A 15,092-nucleotide genomic window follows, 5' to 3' on the forward strand; every position below is an offset into this window, starting at 1 on the left:
GTGCCTCAGTCACAGGTTACCCTCTGTGGCCACCACCCTTCCAACCCCTGTCCCAGTCCTGTACCAAGGAAACAGGAGTTCACCTGCACCAACTCTGATGACCTGTGGATGCAAGTCTAATGGGAAGGTCTACTTAAGAAATACCACATCCTACATCTTCTAGCTTTTCTTCTCATGGTACATGATTCTTGGTCAGCAAAACTGAGGAAAGATGGGCCACTCTGAGGACTAGACTAGTGCTACTAACATGCCAGTCGTGCTCGTCAGAGAGGAGACAAAGAGCTTGCTCCAGGACATAAAGGAACACACTGCTTCCTTAACCAAGGAAGCCTCCGAACCCCAAAGTCAGCAAGGTCAGAGGGTGCACTGAGTGCGGCTGTGGACATCTCAGGTTATGAAGGCACAGATTCTCTTTGACGATGTGCACTGTTGGGAATGGCAACAGACAGTCAGCTGACTAACAGCCTTGGCAGACTGCTCTGAGGCACCGGGCCTGCCCTTTCCTTCATGGTCTTAACAGCAACTCAAAAGCTCAAGAAAATATGGTGATCCTTTCCCTTTCCTCTTAAGAAAAGTGGGTGCCTCAGTAACACCCTCAGTCATCAATTAGAGTGGAGCCTCCAACATCCAAAAAGAACAGAAGACCAAGCATTCCTGCACCAGGATAGCCCCTGGCCACACTGCCCAGTGTGCTCTGCTCCTCCCATTAACTCCGTCATTTACCTGAGGCCAAACCCACTTCCTGTGCGCTGAGTGCCAGCCCCTGTCACCTACTTTGGACTTTACTCCTGAACAGCTTCTCTCTCTCTGTCCAGAATTATCAGTATTCACCTTCAGATCATTTCCATCAGCCAATAAACTGTTGTTGATTGGGTCCTTGTGGCTCACGATATTGCATAAAATCACTTTAAATCAACATGATAGGGGCTTGACATTTGGAGTCCTGGAACTTTTTGGCAACCTCATCAACTCTCTCTCCAGAGGATCCCTCACACTCACAAAACCCTAGAGGCTAACACCCCTAACCCAGACGACAGGAGGCTTGAGTTGGGGTAGGTAGCTGCAATCGTATGCTCTGACTAGGTGACTCTGCTAGGTCCAGGGGAGGCAGAAAATGCCAGCCTGCTCTTTCTTCCCACATCCTGTTTCCCTACTTAGTAGCCTCTATAATAAAATAGCTATCAAGTAAATATGACTCAGTCCCCAACCCCTTTCCCATCAAAGTATGGGGTAAGCATAAAATTAGACATTGTCTTCCAACAGAGGGCCCATCACCATCTCTCTTGGCCATTGACAACAAATTCTCCTGCTGCTGAGTTCTGAGGTCAGAGCCCCTCAAGTAAAACCAGCAGGCCTTACCAGCCCAGCCCCAGCCAGCCCTTATATTATTTTTTTGTTCCAGCTCCATTCACTTGAAAAGACCAAGCAAATCACCCACTTGTAATCACATCTATTACCTGGAAACAATTCTGACTCCAGAAATTTAAAATCATAAACCACAACAAAGTGTGTCTTGGGGCAAGGCAGCTCCATTATTTCTAAGAATGCTATTTTGATTGTGTGTTGATATCTGTCTCCTGCCCAAATGTGGGGTCCTGGAAGCAAAGCCTGGACCTCCAGCCAGGATGTAGCACAGACTTGGCATGCGTAGGGGAGAATGTTTGTGGAATGGCTACACAGGAGAAACAGAAAAGCAGCCCAAGCCCAGGGTCTCATATGCAGATCTGAAAAAGCCTTTTACAAATGACCTGCTTTTACTGTTGACCATGGCAGCCAGAGCATCCTGCCAGGGCAGGATTTGATTCAAGGTATGACCCATAGTGCCAGCTTTTCATAGAAACTGTAGTTGGCAGCTTTCTAACCAACATAAGCCTTTCCGAAGGTCAAGTCAGGGTTTACAGAAAAACATATTCACCTTTGGCCACTGTACTCTGCCCCAAAAATCCTGTGATAGAAAATCAGGTACCCTCTTATGCTAAGAGGGTATACCTATGGGCTCATCCATTTATTCCTTTCTTCATTCCCCAATCTTTGCTGTGTAACCAGTTTGTAGCAGGCATCGTGTGAGACAAAGGAGAACCAGCCTAGTGGAGAGAGATGTGAAGTAGCAATAATGGTGCTAATGCACCATAAGCATCTAACAACGCAGAGCTGATTCTGGCTGGGCTGGTGGGGACAGTGTCACAGAGGAGCCAATATTTCAGATGGCCTTAAAGATTAACAGACAGAAGCATGTGCCAGGGAACGGTCTAGCATGTTAAGAGCCGGGGATGGAGTGGGGAGAAGAAATAACAGAGAGAGTGGCTGGAAATGAGGCAGAAACATAAATGGGCCAAGGTTTTAGTGGAAGACTTTGAAATTAGACTAAGAAAAGTACGTTTCTCATGCAACAGGTGGCTAGTACCAGAATTCCACTGGGAGAGTGGCACAGTCAACTTTGGATTTACAACGGGAATATATCGAAGATGAATAGAGAGGGGCTGAGGCCAGAGGCAGAGAGATGACTTAGCAGTCAGGGAACCTCAGAAGGGAGGAGGGCAGTAGAGATTTGGATATGGAGGTGGCCACTGAAGCCCGGGGCAGGTACCCATTTTACCAGGTGAGAAGGGGACCAGAGAGTTCTGAGAAATCCCAACATTAAAGAAACAGGCTAAGCCCATGAATAAATCTGACAAAAAGTTCTAGTTAAGGAGAGGAAGAACTAGACTGTTATTTGGCATAAAAATCAATCATCTACCTTATATGTGATCACTGAACTGAAAAGAAAGTATCAAATGCTCTTCCCATGAGGTGGAGAATGTCCTCTGGGAAGACTGCTAAGGCTTTATTAAGCCAAACTCTGCCAGGGACGTTGGGGCAGGGACTACTGTCCCAGGAGGCTGGTGGACCCAGATGGCCCAGTGTCTACTGTACACCAGCTCTGCACAGAAGCACATAAACAGCAATAAAACTCTTCTTTCCCCAAACCTAAATACTCTTTACTTTTGTCAAGTACAAGTGGCTGGATGTTTAAATTAGCTATTCTTGAGGTGGAAGCAAGGTCAAAATACTTTATGGCTTAAGACTTGGGAACAAAGTGTGACTCTCTGGGGATAAGCCCACAACCAAGGCAGGTAATATGGCTCGAACATGTGCTGGACCAACACCAGATGGGTGACATCTAGAAGCACAAAGAGGAAGCCTCTGGAAAATTAGAAGTAGTCTTCCTACTTACAGAAGCCAGTACTCTGGAAAAGACCCTTCTTCCTCGTCTCCTTCCTTGGAACAACAGAATTCATCAGAGAATTCCGGTAGCTTCCCCAGGGAGTACTGGGGGGAAGGACCAGGGGAGTGGGGCATTCTCTTACCTAAATGATGGCCCCCTTTTCAAAACCCTAGGGTGTCATGGTCAACTCCAAGTCAGAAGCATAACCTAGAGTGTATAACAGGTGGGTTTCCCTTGGGAGCTGATACAACACACTGAATAGCCTGCTTGCCTTGCCCTAACCTTGGCTCTTTGATTTCTCCCCACCTCGCATTCTTACCTCACCTAGTGAGGTGAGCACGCAGTGAGCCTGCCTCCCCCACCAGGAAGCTCCCAGCTCTGGGTATCCTACTTGTGTCTGCCCACATCAGCCCTCCCTGCTTATGGAGGCTGGGTGACCTCACCTTGGGGTCCTGGGACCACGTCCCTCTACAGAATGTGCTCTGTCTCAGGAGGCCCCATTTTGGGGGCAGGTTCCTGAATTTAAAAGAAGTCCCCAGGGCCAGGTTTCTCAATTTGCTTTAACTCTTCCTCCTACAACACCTTCTCACCTACCAGGAAGGGTAGTGTCCAACTCACTTTCTGTATTTAAATTATAAAACAGCTGTGACCCAGGCCCTCCTGACAGACAGTGAGGTGTTCTCCTAGAAGGTGTGGCCCTCACTATGGCAGCTGCCACCCCAAGGAACCCTCTTACAAAGCTCCTCAAAGGAAATAAAGACTTTCCCAATATGGGACTGATGGGCCAGGTTTCCCAACCCTCCGTCCCACATGGTTGTCTCCTCAACCCCTCTTCCCTCTGCAGCTTCTACCACACGGTCCCTCAGCCCACCTGCCCCTCTGACTTGGAGGGCAGGCTCTCACCGACCTGTCTGTGAAAGCCCACTCACCAGGACCCGTGTTAACAATGAAAAAAACAAGGGTAAGTCAGGCAGTGCTTTAGGTAGAGCTTCGCATCTGTCTCACTGAAGTGATTCTCTCCTGCTCTGTAGGCACAAAACAGCATAAAATCCTCTCCCCTGGATGTGGTGAATGCAGCGACAGAGCTCCCCAAGCACAGAAATGCTGCTATTGCTGTTATAAAATATCTCAATTATAATCTGAGGTTCTCTTATGCTACGCAAATATCTTGCTAAGTAAAACTACAAAGCAGCACAATTTCTGGCGGAAATTACTCATTTTAAAACTCTGGTTGTTCAGTACTGATTATAAATTTTCCCTTGATGTCTCCAGTCTGTTCACAGGCCACTGAACTCCCCTCCCAGGTCAGGATCAGCAGTTTACTGGGCAGAGCAGTGTGCAATGAGCCAAGGACACCATGGTCTGCTGCAGGGTGTGTGCTCACACTCACACACACACACGCTCACACACGCACTCACACACATGCCAAGGGCAAGTGGGCCTTCTCTTCAGCCTAGAACAAACAAGCTTTTAAAATTTCAGAGCTTAACCACCAGGCATGGCAAGGGAGTCTAGGAAATGCTCCATAGATACGTTCCGTGTTGCATTTCTCAAGTACTTCTGATGTTTACTTCGCAAACTTTTCCATCAGTTCAGACAAATATTATTTGAAGAAGTAAAGGTGAGAGGGAAGCAAACCACAATCTCCAAAGGAAATTAAGATGAATTTGGAAAAGGAGGCAATGTTTATATGTGTAGATATGGACAAGTCACAGTGAATAACATCTGGCCATGCAAGAAGTGCCAAATCTGACCCCACTGCAATCACCCCAACCAGTCACTTACAAGTGTCCTTTCTTTTGGGTCCACAAAGAGCTGATAAAGATTGCATAGAAATTAATTCAAATTAAAGGAAGGAACAGTTTCTAATTAGAATTCCACATAAATATGGAGTATGTGAAATCATCATTTCACAATCCAAGTCTTAAATTACAGATACCTTACACACAGATGAACCAATAACTGGGTCACTGAACTTGTCATTCTCTAACTCGGACAATTTGGGGCTTTGCTGAAAAAGAAACTGAGGAGTAAATGTCCCACAGCTCAGCCAGGATTTGCTCCTCTGTCTAGGTTTTTAAACAAGGGAACACCATTAGTTGAAGATGATGGTGGTGGTGGTCAGCATGGTACTACTACTAGCCAAGCATTCTTCTAAGCATGGCACATCTCGTAATTCCTTACTCCTCACAAGCACCCTTGAAATGGGACTACTATGTCTTCACTTTATGGATGAGGAAACTGAGGCATGGAGCAGTTAAGGAACTTGTTTGATGCACTAGTGGAGGGCAGGGATTTGAACCCAAACCACACATGCTCCTCGACACTGTCCTAGCTGCCTCAGGGTGCAGACACTGACAGCTGGGAAATGGATTCGCTCCCTCCCAAAGGAAGACAAAATATGCTGAGTCATCCAATGCTGTTCAACACATTTCATGTCTTGTTTTGTCCTAAAGTAACAATTTTCTAAATTAAATAAACAAAAAGTGGCATGGCTATGGAGCAGCTGCAGCTGGTAGACCTTTCCATAAAGGTGAAAAAGGTGCTGGAGACCAAGAACAAATAAAAGCAAAGTCTTTATCCTAGAAGTCTAAAAATAAAATCACAGCCTTATTCTTTCTGATGGGTTATGTTAAAACAATTTCTCCAGGGCTCCAGTAATGAAGCAAGTCTCCCTGAGACAGCTGGATACATGCTATTCTAGAAACAGAAAAGCAGGTTTAAAACAATCTCCAGTCTACCGATACCCAATTCCCTCCTCCCTTCTTTTTCTTAGAATTGTTTTTCTAAGGTTTTGTTTCTGTAGATTTATTTTCCCATATGTATACAGATGCCCTAATCAGATCTGAATGTTCTCAGGTGATAACCCAGTTAGCGGCCAGAACAATTCAGCACAATTCAGTAACACAAGACTAACAGGAAGCGGGTGTTTCTCTGGGGTGATTCAGCAACAGCCTCTGAAAAGTGGTTTCAGCAACTCACCTTAGGTTTAAATGCAATGACTTTCAAAACCATCTCGACAGTGAACACCCCAGTGAAGACCATGTTCAGGATGTCCATGGCGTCATTGAACATCTTGGACTGCTCGTAGTGCTGTGAAGGAAGACGGAGGCACAGTTCTGGGGCTCCTTCCCGACTCGCAGGAGGATGCCTCCAGACCTCTGCTCCCTGCAGGTGTCCATCCTCTACATGGACACAGAGGCAACCTGCACAGTCCAGCACCCTCTCCCGGGGACTCCACTGGCACTACAAAGTCACAATCCCTCCCCACAAAGTGCAGGGGGGCCCTGGAAAAGTGACAATGACTGGATGATGGAGGGGAAAGACACCCGTTTCCTCTGCTCAGGATAAGAGCAGGATAAGAGCAACCCATCCGTCCTTCTGGCAGGGTTTATATGGGACACTGACCACCCAAATGTCTATGAATAAAGGTAGGGTTTGGTTAGAAACAGACTTTGTGCCATTTATTTCTATGTTCAATATAAGGCAGTATTAGCGTGACTTCCCACTTTCCCCTACATCACTGCATGGTCCTTCTCATGTATAATGAATTCTCACATTTAAGGAGAGCGATAGAAAATTTATCATTGGCTGCCTTTAGAACCATGTGCCAGACAGCACAGGGAGTTGGTTTGTCCAAGTTCTTAAAGTCAGCATAAACATTGAATCTAGACCTTGGACTTTACTTCTTGTCCTAGTGTTACCAGACAATAAAGCAGCTGGAAAGGCTGTTAATTCTATTAATGACAGTGTTAATTTTAATACACTGGATTACATTAAAAGTAACAGTGTTAGTACACTGTAATCCAACTTGGCTAATTGAAGTGAGTTGTACTCCTTACTCCCAACATGAGAAGGGAACAGCTGTAACACAGGTCAAATTCTGATACTCCATGAACAGGAAGATTCCTGCTGCCATACAGAGAACTCCTTGAGGACAGAAATGTGACTTCCATGTCATTTTTCAACACTGGGTGCTTACTCTGTAACAGGCCCAGAGCAAAGTGCCTGACACCATAAAATTTGTATCTGAGGCAGGTATGATGAATTTCCCATTTTACCAATAAAGAAAGTAGGCTCAGGGGATTCAAATAACGTTGCCAAGGTTGCCCCACTGGTGAGGAGTCAAGTCAGGACTGGAACCCCTGTCTGTCCTCTGTCCAACTCCACAGAGCTTTAGTCAACCACTCTCTGGCCCCAGGAGGCCCCCAGTGAAGGTTTACAGAGTTGAATGCTCAAGCTACACGGAAGTGTTACCTGTGGTCATGCCATACAGTCTCTTAAACAAAAGAGCGATCTTAAACTCTGCAGTGATGACTGTTAGCAAAGAACAGGACTGACCAAACTACAGCCCCTGACTCTTAAAAAATCAGACTCATCCTCTTGTGAGGGGCTGGCCTTCCACCCTCAAAATCTGGGCACGGGACTGTGCAGAAGGCCCAGGCATGATCCCCATCTCCATGTCTTCATTTTTACCTGCATGGCCAAGCAGAGCGTGTTGAGCATGATGAGGACAAACATCACGTATTCGAAAGGCGAGGAGTTCACCACATACCAGAACTTGTACTGGTAGGGATTTTTGGGGATGTACCTCCGCAAAGGACGTGCTTTCAAGGCGTATTCAACACACTGACGCTGCAATGGCAGAGAAGAGCAACAAGGGGACCTAAGCACATCTACAGAAGGAGGATGCAGCTCTCGCCTGCTCTGAAAGAGCCAGTTCAGCCCCTGCTGGAAGGGACCCAGGACCAAGGGGAAAACTGTGAGGAAACCCCCACAGACACCACTCAGCATCAGGGACAAAGGGCCCCCAGCTCCATCAACCTCTTCTGATCCTCACAGCAGCCTGGGGGTGATCAGATCCTCCATTCTGCTTCCATTTTACTTATTACAAAACTGAGTCCAGAGCTGCAAACTGCCCACCTGAGACTGCAGAGAGCAGGGGCAGAGTCGTGAGGCGGTGCCCAAATTCTCATGCCTGCCACTCTTCTACCCCAGTGGATCACATTTGTAGTTCTCCTGCCCCTGTTGTCCTCCAGGAAAGGAAACCATGTCAAGAGGCACAGAAATCCTCAAGAACCAGAGGGGCTGGATTCCTTGCCTGTGACTGGAGCCCCATGGCTTCTCCAGGATGGACACACCCAGGTCACCTCCCAGGGGCCAGACTGTGTTAACTCTAGGTATCTTATGGTGAGTGAGCTATAGGTCCATCTGGGAGCTTTTGAGGCTGAGGAGATTGCCATGTCCCCACTCCTTCTTGGGCTGAGACTGGCCCACTCTTTGCAGCAAGCCCAGGGGCAGCCTCCAGCCCTGAGAGCTCAGCAGCAGGCCCTGCTTGTGCCTCAGCTCAGACCTACTCCCATTCTTCTGCTTGGACTCTGGGTTCTCACTTTAGACAGTCTCCCTCTGTCTAGGACCTGACCCTACTGTCACCTCACACGTTGACTCCAGAGACCCGCCAACTGAAGTCTGTTGTGGACCTTTGGTGGTGATAATTTCAGTTCTGGTGCTATGTGGCTGGCCTGAGCCTTTCCCTGACACCCTTCTTTTTGGTAGGGATGAAGAGCTGGGCCAGGCTCCCTCTGACTGTCACTGATGGAATCTGCAGAGATGTTCTGACAACTCAAAGCATCATCTTCCTACAGAGCAAGCCAGCACTGCCGTCACATTCCCCCCTGATGGGCACAGCTGCAGCCCAAGGCAGACTGCCTTGCTGCAGCCACTTCCCCCAGGAAGCCTAGGCTGGCAGATTATTCTTGCTCACTCGTCATCAACAAACTACGATGCTACTGATAGAGGACCTGGCGGAAACTCCCGGAGTAGAATCTTGATCTCATCATCTTTGAAGGCTGAAAGGGACCTCTAAAAGCCACTCTGGAATGCCTTCAATTTAGAGATAAGAAGCAAACCCAGAGAGGAATGGGGACGCACCCACAGTCACAGAGCACGTGCAGGCAGAACAGGACCAGAACACAAGTTACTTCGCTCCCTTGCATCATCACACTGTCAGAACCAAAGCCTCTGCTTCTACCAGCTTGGTTAAAGCAAGGTGCTGGATGGAGACAGACTGCTGCCACTGCAATCTTAGCCCCAAGTTTATAGTGACTTTTCCTGTGCTGTCAGAGTGTACTTCCTCCTAAGTCAATGGTTCTCCACCAGGGACATTTGGCAACATCTAGAGATGTTTTTGGTTGTCACAGGGGTTGGGGCTGGGGGTGGGGGAGTGCTACTGGAATCTGGTGAGTAGAGGCCAGGGATGCTGCTAAACACTCTACAAAGGACAACAAGAACTACCCAGCCTAAAATGTCACTAGTGCCAAGGCTGAGGAGATAAAAGACTGTCATTAGGAACTCTGGGTGCTTTCTGGCTCCTGGTCTCACCACCCTACAAGATTCTGAGCTGTCACTGGTGGGTCATGACCGCAGAAGGTGGCCCGAGCACCTCTCTGAAGTCTCAACCACAAGTCTGGGGTGAATTCCACAATTACAAAGTCAAACCTGTTTCTGGGACCCTAACTTTCAGCAGCGATGACTCAGACTGGCCATGGGTGTGCTCTGAATGGGGCCCAAGCCCCAGGGACAGACACAGGCGGCACCGTTCTCTATACATGTAGAAGCCATCAAAGGAGAGTAATTTCTCTCCTGCTCAAGGGATGGAAACCCAAACAGCATGTGACTTTAACCTGATTTTTGTCCAGCTCACAGTTCTTATACTCTTTTTCTCCCTGCTCCTGGAATGTGACAATGACGAAACCCACGAAGATGTTCATCATGAAGAAAGCAACAATGATGATGTAGATGATGAAGAAGATGGAGATCTCTACTCGGTAGTTGTAGATCGGGCCGACATTCTCTCCATTTGAGTCGATGGCTTTGTATAGCAACCTGGAGAACAGAAGGACCAAATGAGCACCCCCAACCCCACTCAGCCCAGGCCCAGGTGTGTCTCTCTTCTGAATGCCACCATGGGCACAGACTGTCAGACCCCTCGCTGGAGGCCCCTCCCCAAGGCCCCTAGACACAGGCAGGTGTCTGAGGCACCCTCTTTAGCATGAGGTCCAGTCAGCCTAGCACCTGGGTGGGGGGACACCTGGGATATGTTTGTGTTGATGTTTTGAGGACTAAAAAACTAAAGATTTCACTAATATTCAATAATGTTCCTTCATATTCGCAGATAGATGAGAGGAAGAACATCTCATGCAGACACTGTCTGAACTGAAAACTATGCAGACTGGCAAGGACAATAGCAAAAAACCACACATTTCCAAAGACCTCAGGGAGTGTTCCCAAACTGAAATGCACACTAAGTTAAATATAGGCCCAGAAGAACTCAACAGAAAAAGGGGAAATTACTATCACACCCCCAAGTTAAATTCAGCCCCATTCTGATGCAGATTCTACACTTCCAGGACACCCACACTACTGTCACCCCTATATTATGGAAGCTCAGTGAGAGATCTCAGTGCCCAAGGTCACACTCCTTGGGGGCAGAGCCCAGCTCCTCTGAGCCCCAAGTCCCAAATTTGTTTATTTCCCCTCATCTGCCACCCTGACTTGCTCAAGCACAGTGTTTGAAACCTAATACTCAAAACCTCTGTGGAGTAAAAGATCTTACTTCACACCCCTTCTCTCCTCTGGGGCAGCTCCCCAATGAACATGCCCGATCCAGCCAGCCTTTGCCCCACAGGCACTTCAGTAAAGATCCCTGACTCTCTTATGCATCTGGATGGTTTTGCCAGCCTGAGAAGATCAGCGTGTCTACCTTGTGCAATTCCTCTAGGTATGGGAATTTGACAGCCAGGACTCCATCTACATATCTATGCTCTGCTGACAGAAGCCAGAGGTAGGGTGGGGTGCCAGAGGGTAGTGAAGGTACAAGAGACTCTCCTTTTGTGTTTCACCTCCTTCCTTGTTTCTGTTTTTCTTACTCTGACCATCAAAATCCTGACCATTCTTCAGGACCCTATTCTGCAGACCTTCCTGCCCAGTTGGACCCTCTGGCACCCTAACTGAATTTGGGCTTTGAAGGGAGGAACTTCTGTGGAGACAACTTCCATGGTACCTAACAGAGCATGTTACACGGACCTGGTATCAAAAGCACAGTTTACAAATGAGCGAGTGCCTCAGTGAAAGACATGGCACCATGCAGCCATTCACACCTGGCACCTATTAGTACTAGGAACGAATGAACGATGACACTGCCGAGACCCTCCTTAGTGTAATGGCAGCTTTACGGATACGGATACCAACAGGAGTTGGCATGACAAATGCCTCTGAGGACTGTCCCATTCCCATCCAGAGATGCTCCCCAGGAGCTAGTGGAGATGAACCCCCATCCTGGGACCTATGCCCCCTGCACCCCAAATCTGAGAGTCCTGTCAGCTGGCCACAAAGGTTAATCCTTTGCCTAATCAGACAGCGGGGCCCTGTGGGCCAAGAAGTGATTGATAAGTAGTCCAACGTTTAAAAAGCATAGGAAAAGCTGCATCTGTAGAGAAAAGAAGCAGGAATCACTCCAGAAGAGATGGGTCAGCCTGGAGGAGCCTCTATACTTACTCAGGCCAGCCCTCGAATGTGGAGACCGTGAAAAGCGCCATCATAGCAGAAAGGACATTGTCAAAATTGAAATCGCTGTTTTGCCAGATCCTCTCACGGACTACAGGGTTATCAACTTCCCCATCCTTGTAGAGAATGAAAAGCCCCCTGGAGAGGAAAAGAAATGTGGGTCGCCTTGGCCTGATATGAAATGGGTTACGGCCACCCCAGTCCCACACCTGCAGGCAGAGTCATGCTCAGCCCACCAGCCAGGCCACTCATGGGAGCAATGCACCGTCTGTGTCTGCATTCCTGCTTTTGTTGCCCTGCATTCAACCTAATCTCCAGTTCCAATAACCGCTGTGTAACTACTAGTTTAATGAGTATTCTCCAGAGCAATTAGGCAGACTCCGGCATATGCCAGATAACAAATGATAACTACTGAACAATGAACATCTCTCATAAGCAATGGGCTCAAAGTGCACGCTGAAGAATCCAAAGCTTTGGCCGTGGAGAATTCCATAAGCTCTGGGAAACAAGCCCAGGCATCCTCTTATCTGCATTTCGATCAAATTCCTTCTCTTTATACTAACAATATTCCCAGTCCCCCCCCCCCCCCCGAGAATTCTAATTTCTGGCACCACACAATAATTCTCAAAGGAGCCCAACATCTTTATTTCACAGATGAGGAAGCAGAGGCTTAAAGACGGAAGGGAAGGTTTCTCTGCACTGCTGTGCTTCTTGACTCCATGGGGGGCTTCCACCCCACAGCCCATAAGAACAGCACCCCTGGGGGTACAGAGGCACAGTTTCATTGCATTTGGTGCTCTCTGACTGTGCCTTCTGCTGAAGAGAAACCCAAACCAGTGCAGAAAGCCAGAGCTCACTTGGTGACGTCTCAAAAGCCACTTCAGGCAGTGGCTTCCATGTCTGCCTTCACATTCTTCTGCACAGCTTGGGATAAGAGGCATGAGTACTTCCCACCTGGCCTCTCCTCTGCCCATTCTTGTGACTGGAAATTTGGCCAAAATGTGGATGACAGAAACCTATTAGAAGACGGTAGCCAACACCTGAATACTAGGGAGTTGAGCTCTGAGTTCTGGTTTGGAGAAAAATTATCCATGTGGCTGTAGGGTGAGCTTTCTGGAGCATTTCATAATTATTATTGTAGGTTTTAGTGCCCCCACCCCAGTTTACAGATTCTATACCAAACATCAAAGACATCTATCCATTGTTTGGGGTGACAGAAAGCTTTGGAAATAGATAAAGGTGGTGCTTACACCACAGTGTGATTGTGCTAAATGCCACTGGATTATACAGTTTAAAATGTTTAACTTCACGTAATGTGAATTTCACATCAAACTAACAAACAAAAAAACCCTCCATCTCTCCAGTCATGAGCTGAGCATACACGCTTCTTGTAGTCCATGACTTCTGAAATGCTAACACAAGTGAATCCTGAAGCCTTCCATCTATTCTTCCAAATCCCCCATTCCTGTGTTCAGGACACTCACCTGCATTCTTCAGGGTTACTTTTGGCTTCATCTGTACAGCGATAGAACTTTCCCTGAGTACAAAACAGACAGATCATCAAATGCAAGCTTGTCCCTGAAGAGATCATCCGGGCCTTGTGCTTCAAGACATGTATGTCCCTGTACCTTGAACAACTGGACCCCGATGCAGGCAAACATGAACTGGAGAAGGGTGGTGACGATCATGATGTTGCCGATTGTCCTGATGGCCACAAAGACGCACTGGACGACATGCTGGAGACAGAGAGCAGGGAGAGGATGGAGGGGCATGACTGCCTTTCTTTTTTAGCCATGGGGAAAGCTAATGCCAGCCAAGACTGTCTATGTGTATGTGCATTTGTATATGTATATGATTCTCCGACTCTGTGGTGCTTCATTATCTGTGGGGAGCTTCCCCCAGTACATCATGGCTGCCTGAGAAGAGCACCCTGTAGGTGGGTCCCACCTTGGTCTCCTGCCATGGGTGCAGCACTGCCTGAGGTTGGGGGGGGGGGGTGCCCACAGGACTCTCCACCCCATAAAAGGACTTAGGAAAATACAAACCCTCTGGCCTTTTGTACAACCTGCATGAGAATAGATTTAAGGACTAAAGTAAACACGATTAATAATTTAAAAAGTAATAAATGAATAGTAATCACATAAAATATTTTAAAAGAATAAAAATAAAGAAAATAATAATAGTTAAAAATGGTATCAACACTTGGCAGAGGCAGCTCAGTGGGGTAGAAATGTCCTTTACAAATGTAGAACCCACTTTAAAATCCATCAGGCCTCAGCCCAGATCTGGCTCAGAAAAGTCAGTAATTTTGGCTGACCCCACTGAAGCAAGCCCAGCCTGGAGGAGAGAAGCCCAAACCTTCAATCCTTTCGCTCTGTTGATTGCCCTGAGCGGCCTCAGGACCCTTAAGACCCTGAGAATCTTCACAACGGAGATGGCACTGGATCTAAGGAACAGAACAGAGGGAGGAAAGAAAGCACTTATTGGAGCTGGATAAAACACTGAGATCATTACACTTGCCTTTCACTTTGATACCACGACACAACGTGGTGGGACCCTGTAGAGCTGAGCTCACCTCTCCCCATGGCTCACAGATGATCATGACCATGACCCTGGCGCCTCCTAGGCCAGGCCCACTCACAGAGGCCCTGAGAAAGGTGCACAGCTGACCTCTGCAGAGATACCATTGAGGAAATTTGCTTTGTTCTCTTCACTCAATGTAAACACGTGGTGGTACTTGGCGTTTCGGGTTCAGTTTAATTTGTTTGGTTTTGTTTTCTAACTTGGGAGCCCTTCTGCAGTGCTTTGGGGCTGGGCTTCACTGGCCTTCAAGGAGTCCCTGTTTGGTGGGAGAGATGGGCAATCGCAGCCCTGTGAGGCAGGTAAGACAACACAGGTGATACAGCCAGAGGGGGGGTGTCACCTTGGAGAGCCTGGGGTGCCCCTAGGGAGCTGATATTCAGGTGAGTCTAGAGTCAGTGAGGATTAGCTAGACAAAGTGGGAAGGGGCTGTAGGCCCAGGGAGCATCAGGTAGGCAGGTCCTGCATGAGAGTGCAGTGCATTTAGCAGGGCAGGGGGCTGGGTGTGGCCCATGCACATTCGGGAGGCTGTGGGCAAGGGCTGCAGCTGGAGGGGGCAGGCACAGCCATGAGTTTGGTATAGTTGCAAAGATAATGGTTAGAATGTCCTTCCATGCTGTGCCTACATGGCTCCCCCCCACCCCTCCATGGGCGGTGGTGGTAGTGAAGACTACTACCACAGAGGTCTGTTTCAGGCAGGCGTCCTCAATCTTCTGAGGGGAACAGAGCCTCTCCAATTACC

General features: G+C 47.9%; 1 protein-coding gene across 6 annotated transcripts in view; it reads right to left on the reverse strand.

Annotated features, from left to right (window-relative positions):
• The window catches only part of CACNA1D (calcium voltage-gated channel subunit alpha1 D), a 334,585-nt gene that overhangs the window by 50,688 nt on the left and 268,805 nt on the right, over positions 1 to 15,092 (reverse strand). For all 6 annotated transcript variants that reach the window (XM_090284014.1, XM_090284017.1, XM_090284013.1 and 3 more), the window contains 7 exons: positions 14,129 to 14,216; positions 13,399 to 13,506; positions 13,255 to 13,307; positions 11,762 to 11,908; positions 9,889 to 10,090; positions 7,682 to 7,840; positions 6,188 to 6,298 (listed from right to left, as the gene is read on the reverse strand). In XM_090284014.1, coding sequence (XP_090140140.1) covers positions 6,188 to 6,298; positions 7,682 to 7,840; positions 9,889 to 10,090; positions 11,762 to 11,908; positions 13,255 to 13,307; positions 13,399 to 13,506; positions 14,129 to 14,216 — 868 coding nt within the window. The remainder of the gene's footprint in view (positions 1 to 6,187; positions 6,299 to 7,681; positions 7,841 to 9,888; positions 10,091 to 11,761; positions 11,909 to 13,254; positions 13,308 to 13,398; positions 13,507 to 14,128; positions 14,217 to 15,092) is intronic.

This window comes from Furipterus horrens, unplaced genomic scaffold (genome assembly GCF_987537825.1).
Source record: "Furipterus horrens unplaced genomic scaffold, mFurHor1.1.pri manual_scaffold_7, whole genome shotgun sequence".
Lineage (NCBI taxonomy): Eukaryota > Metazoa > Chordata > Mammalia > Chiroptera > Furipteridae > Furipterus > Furipterus horrens.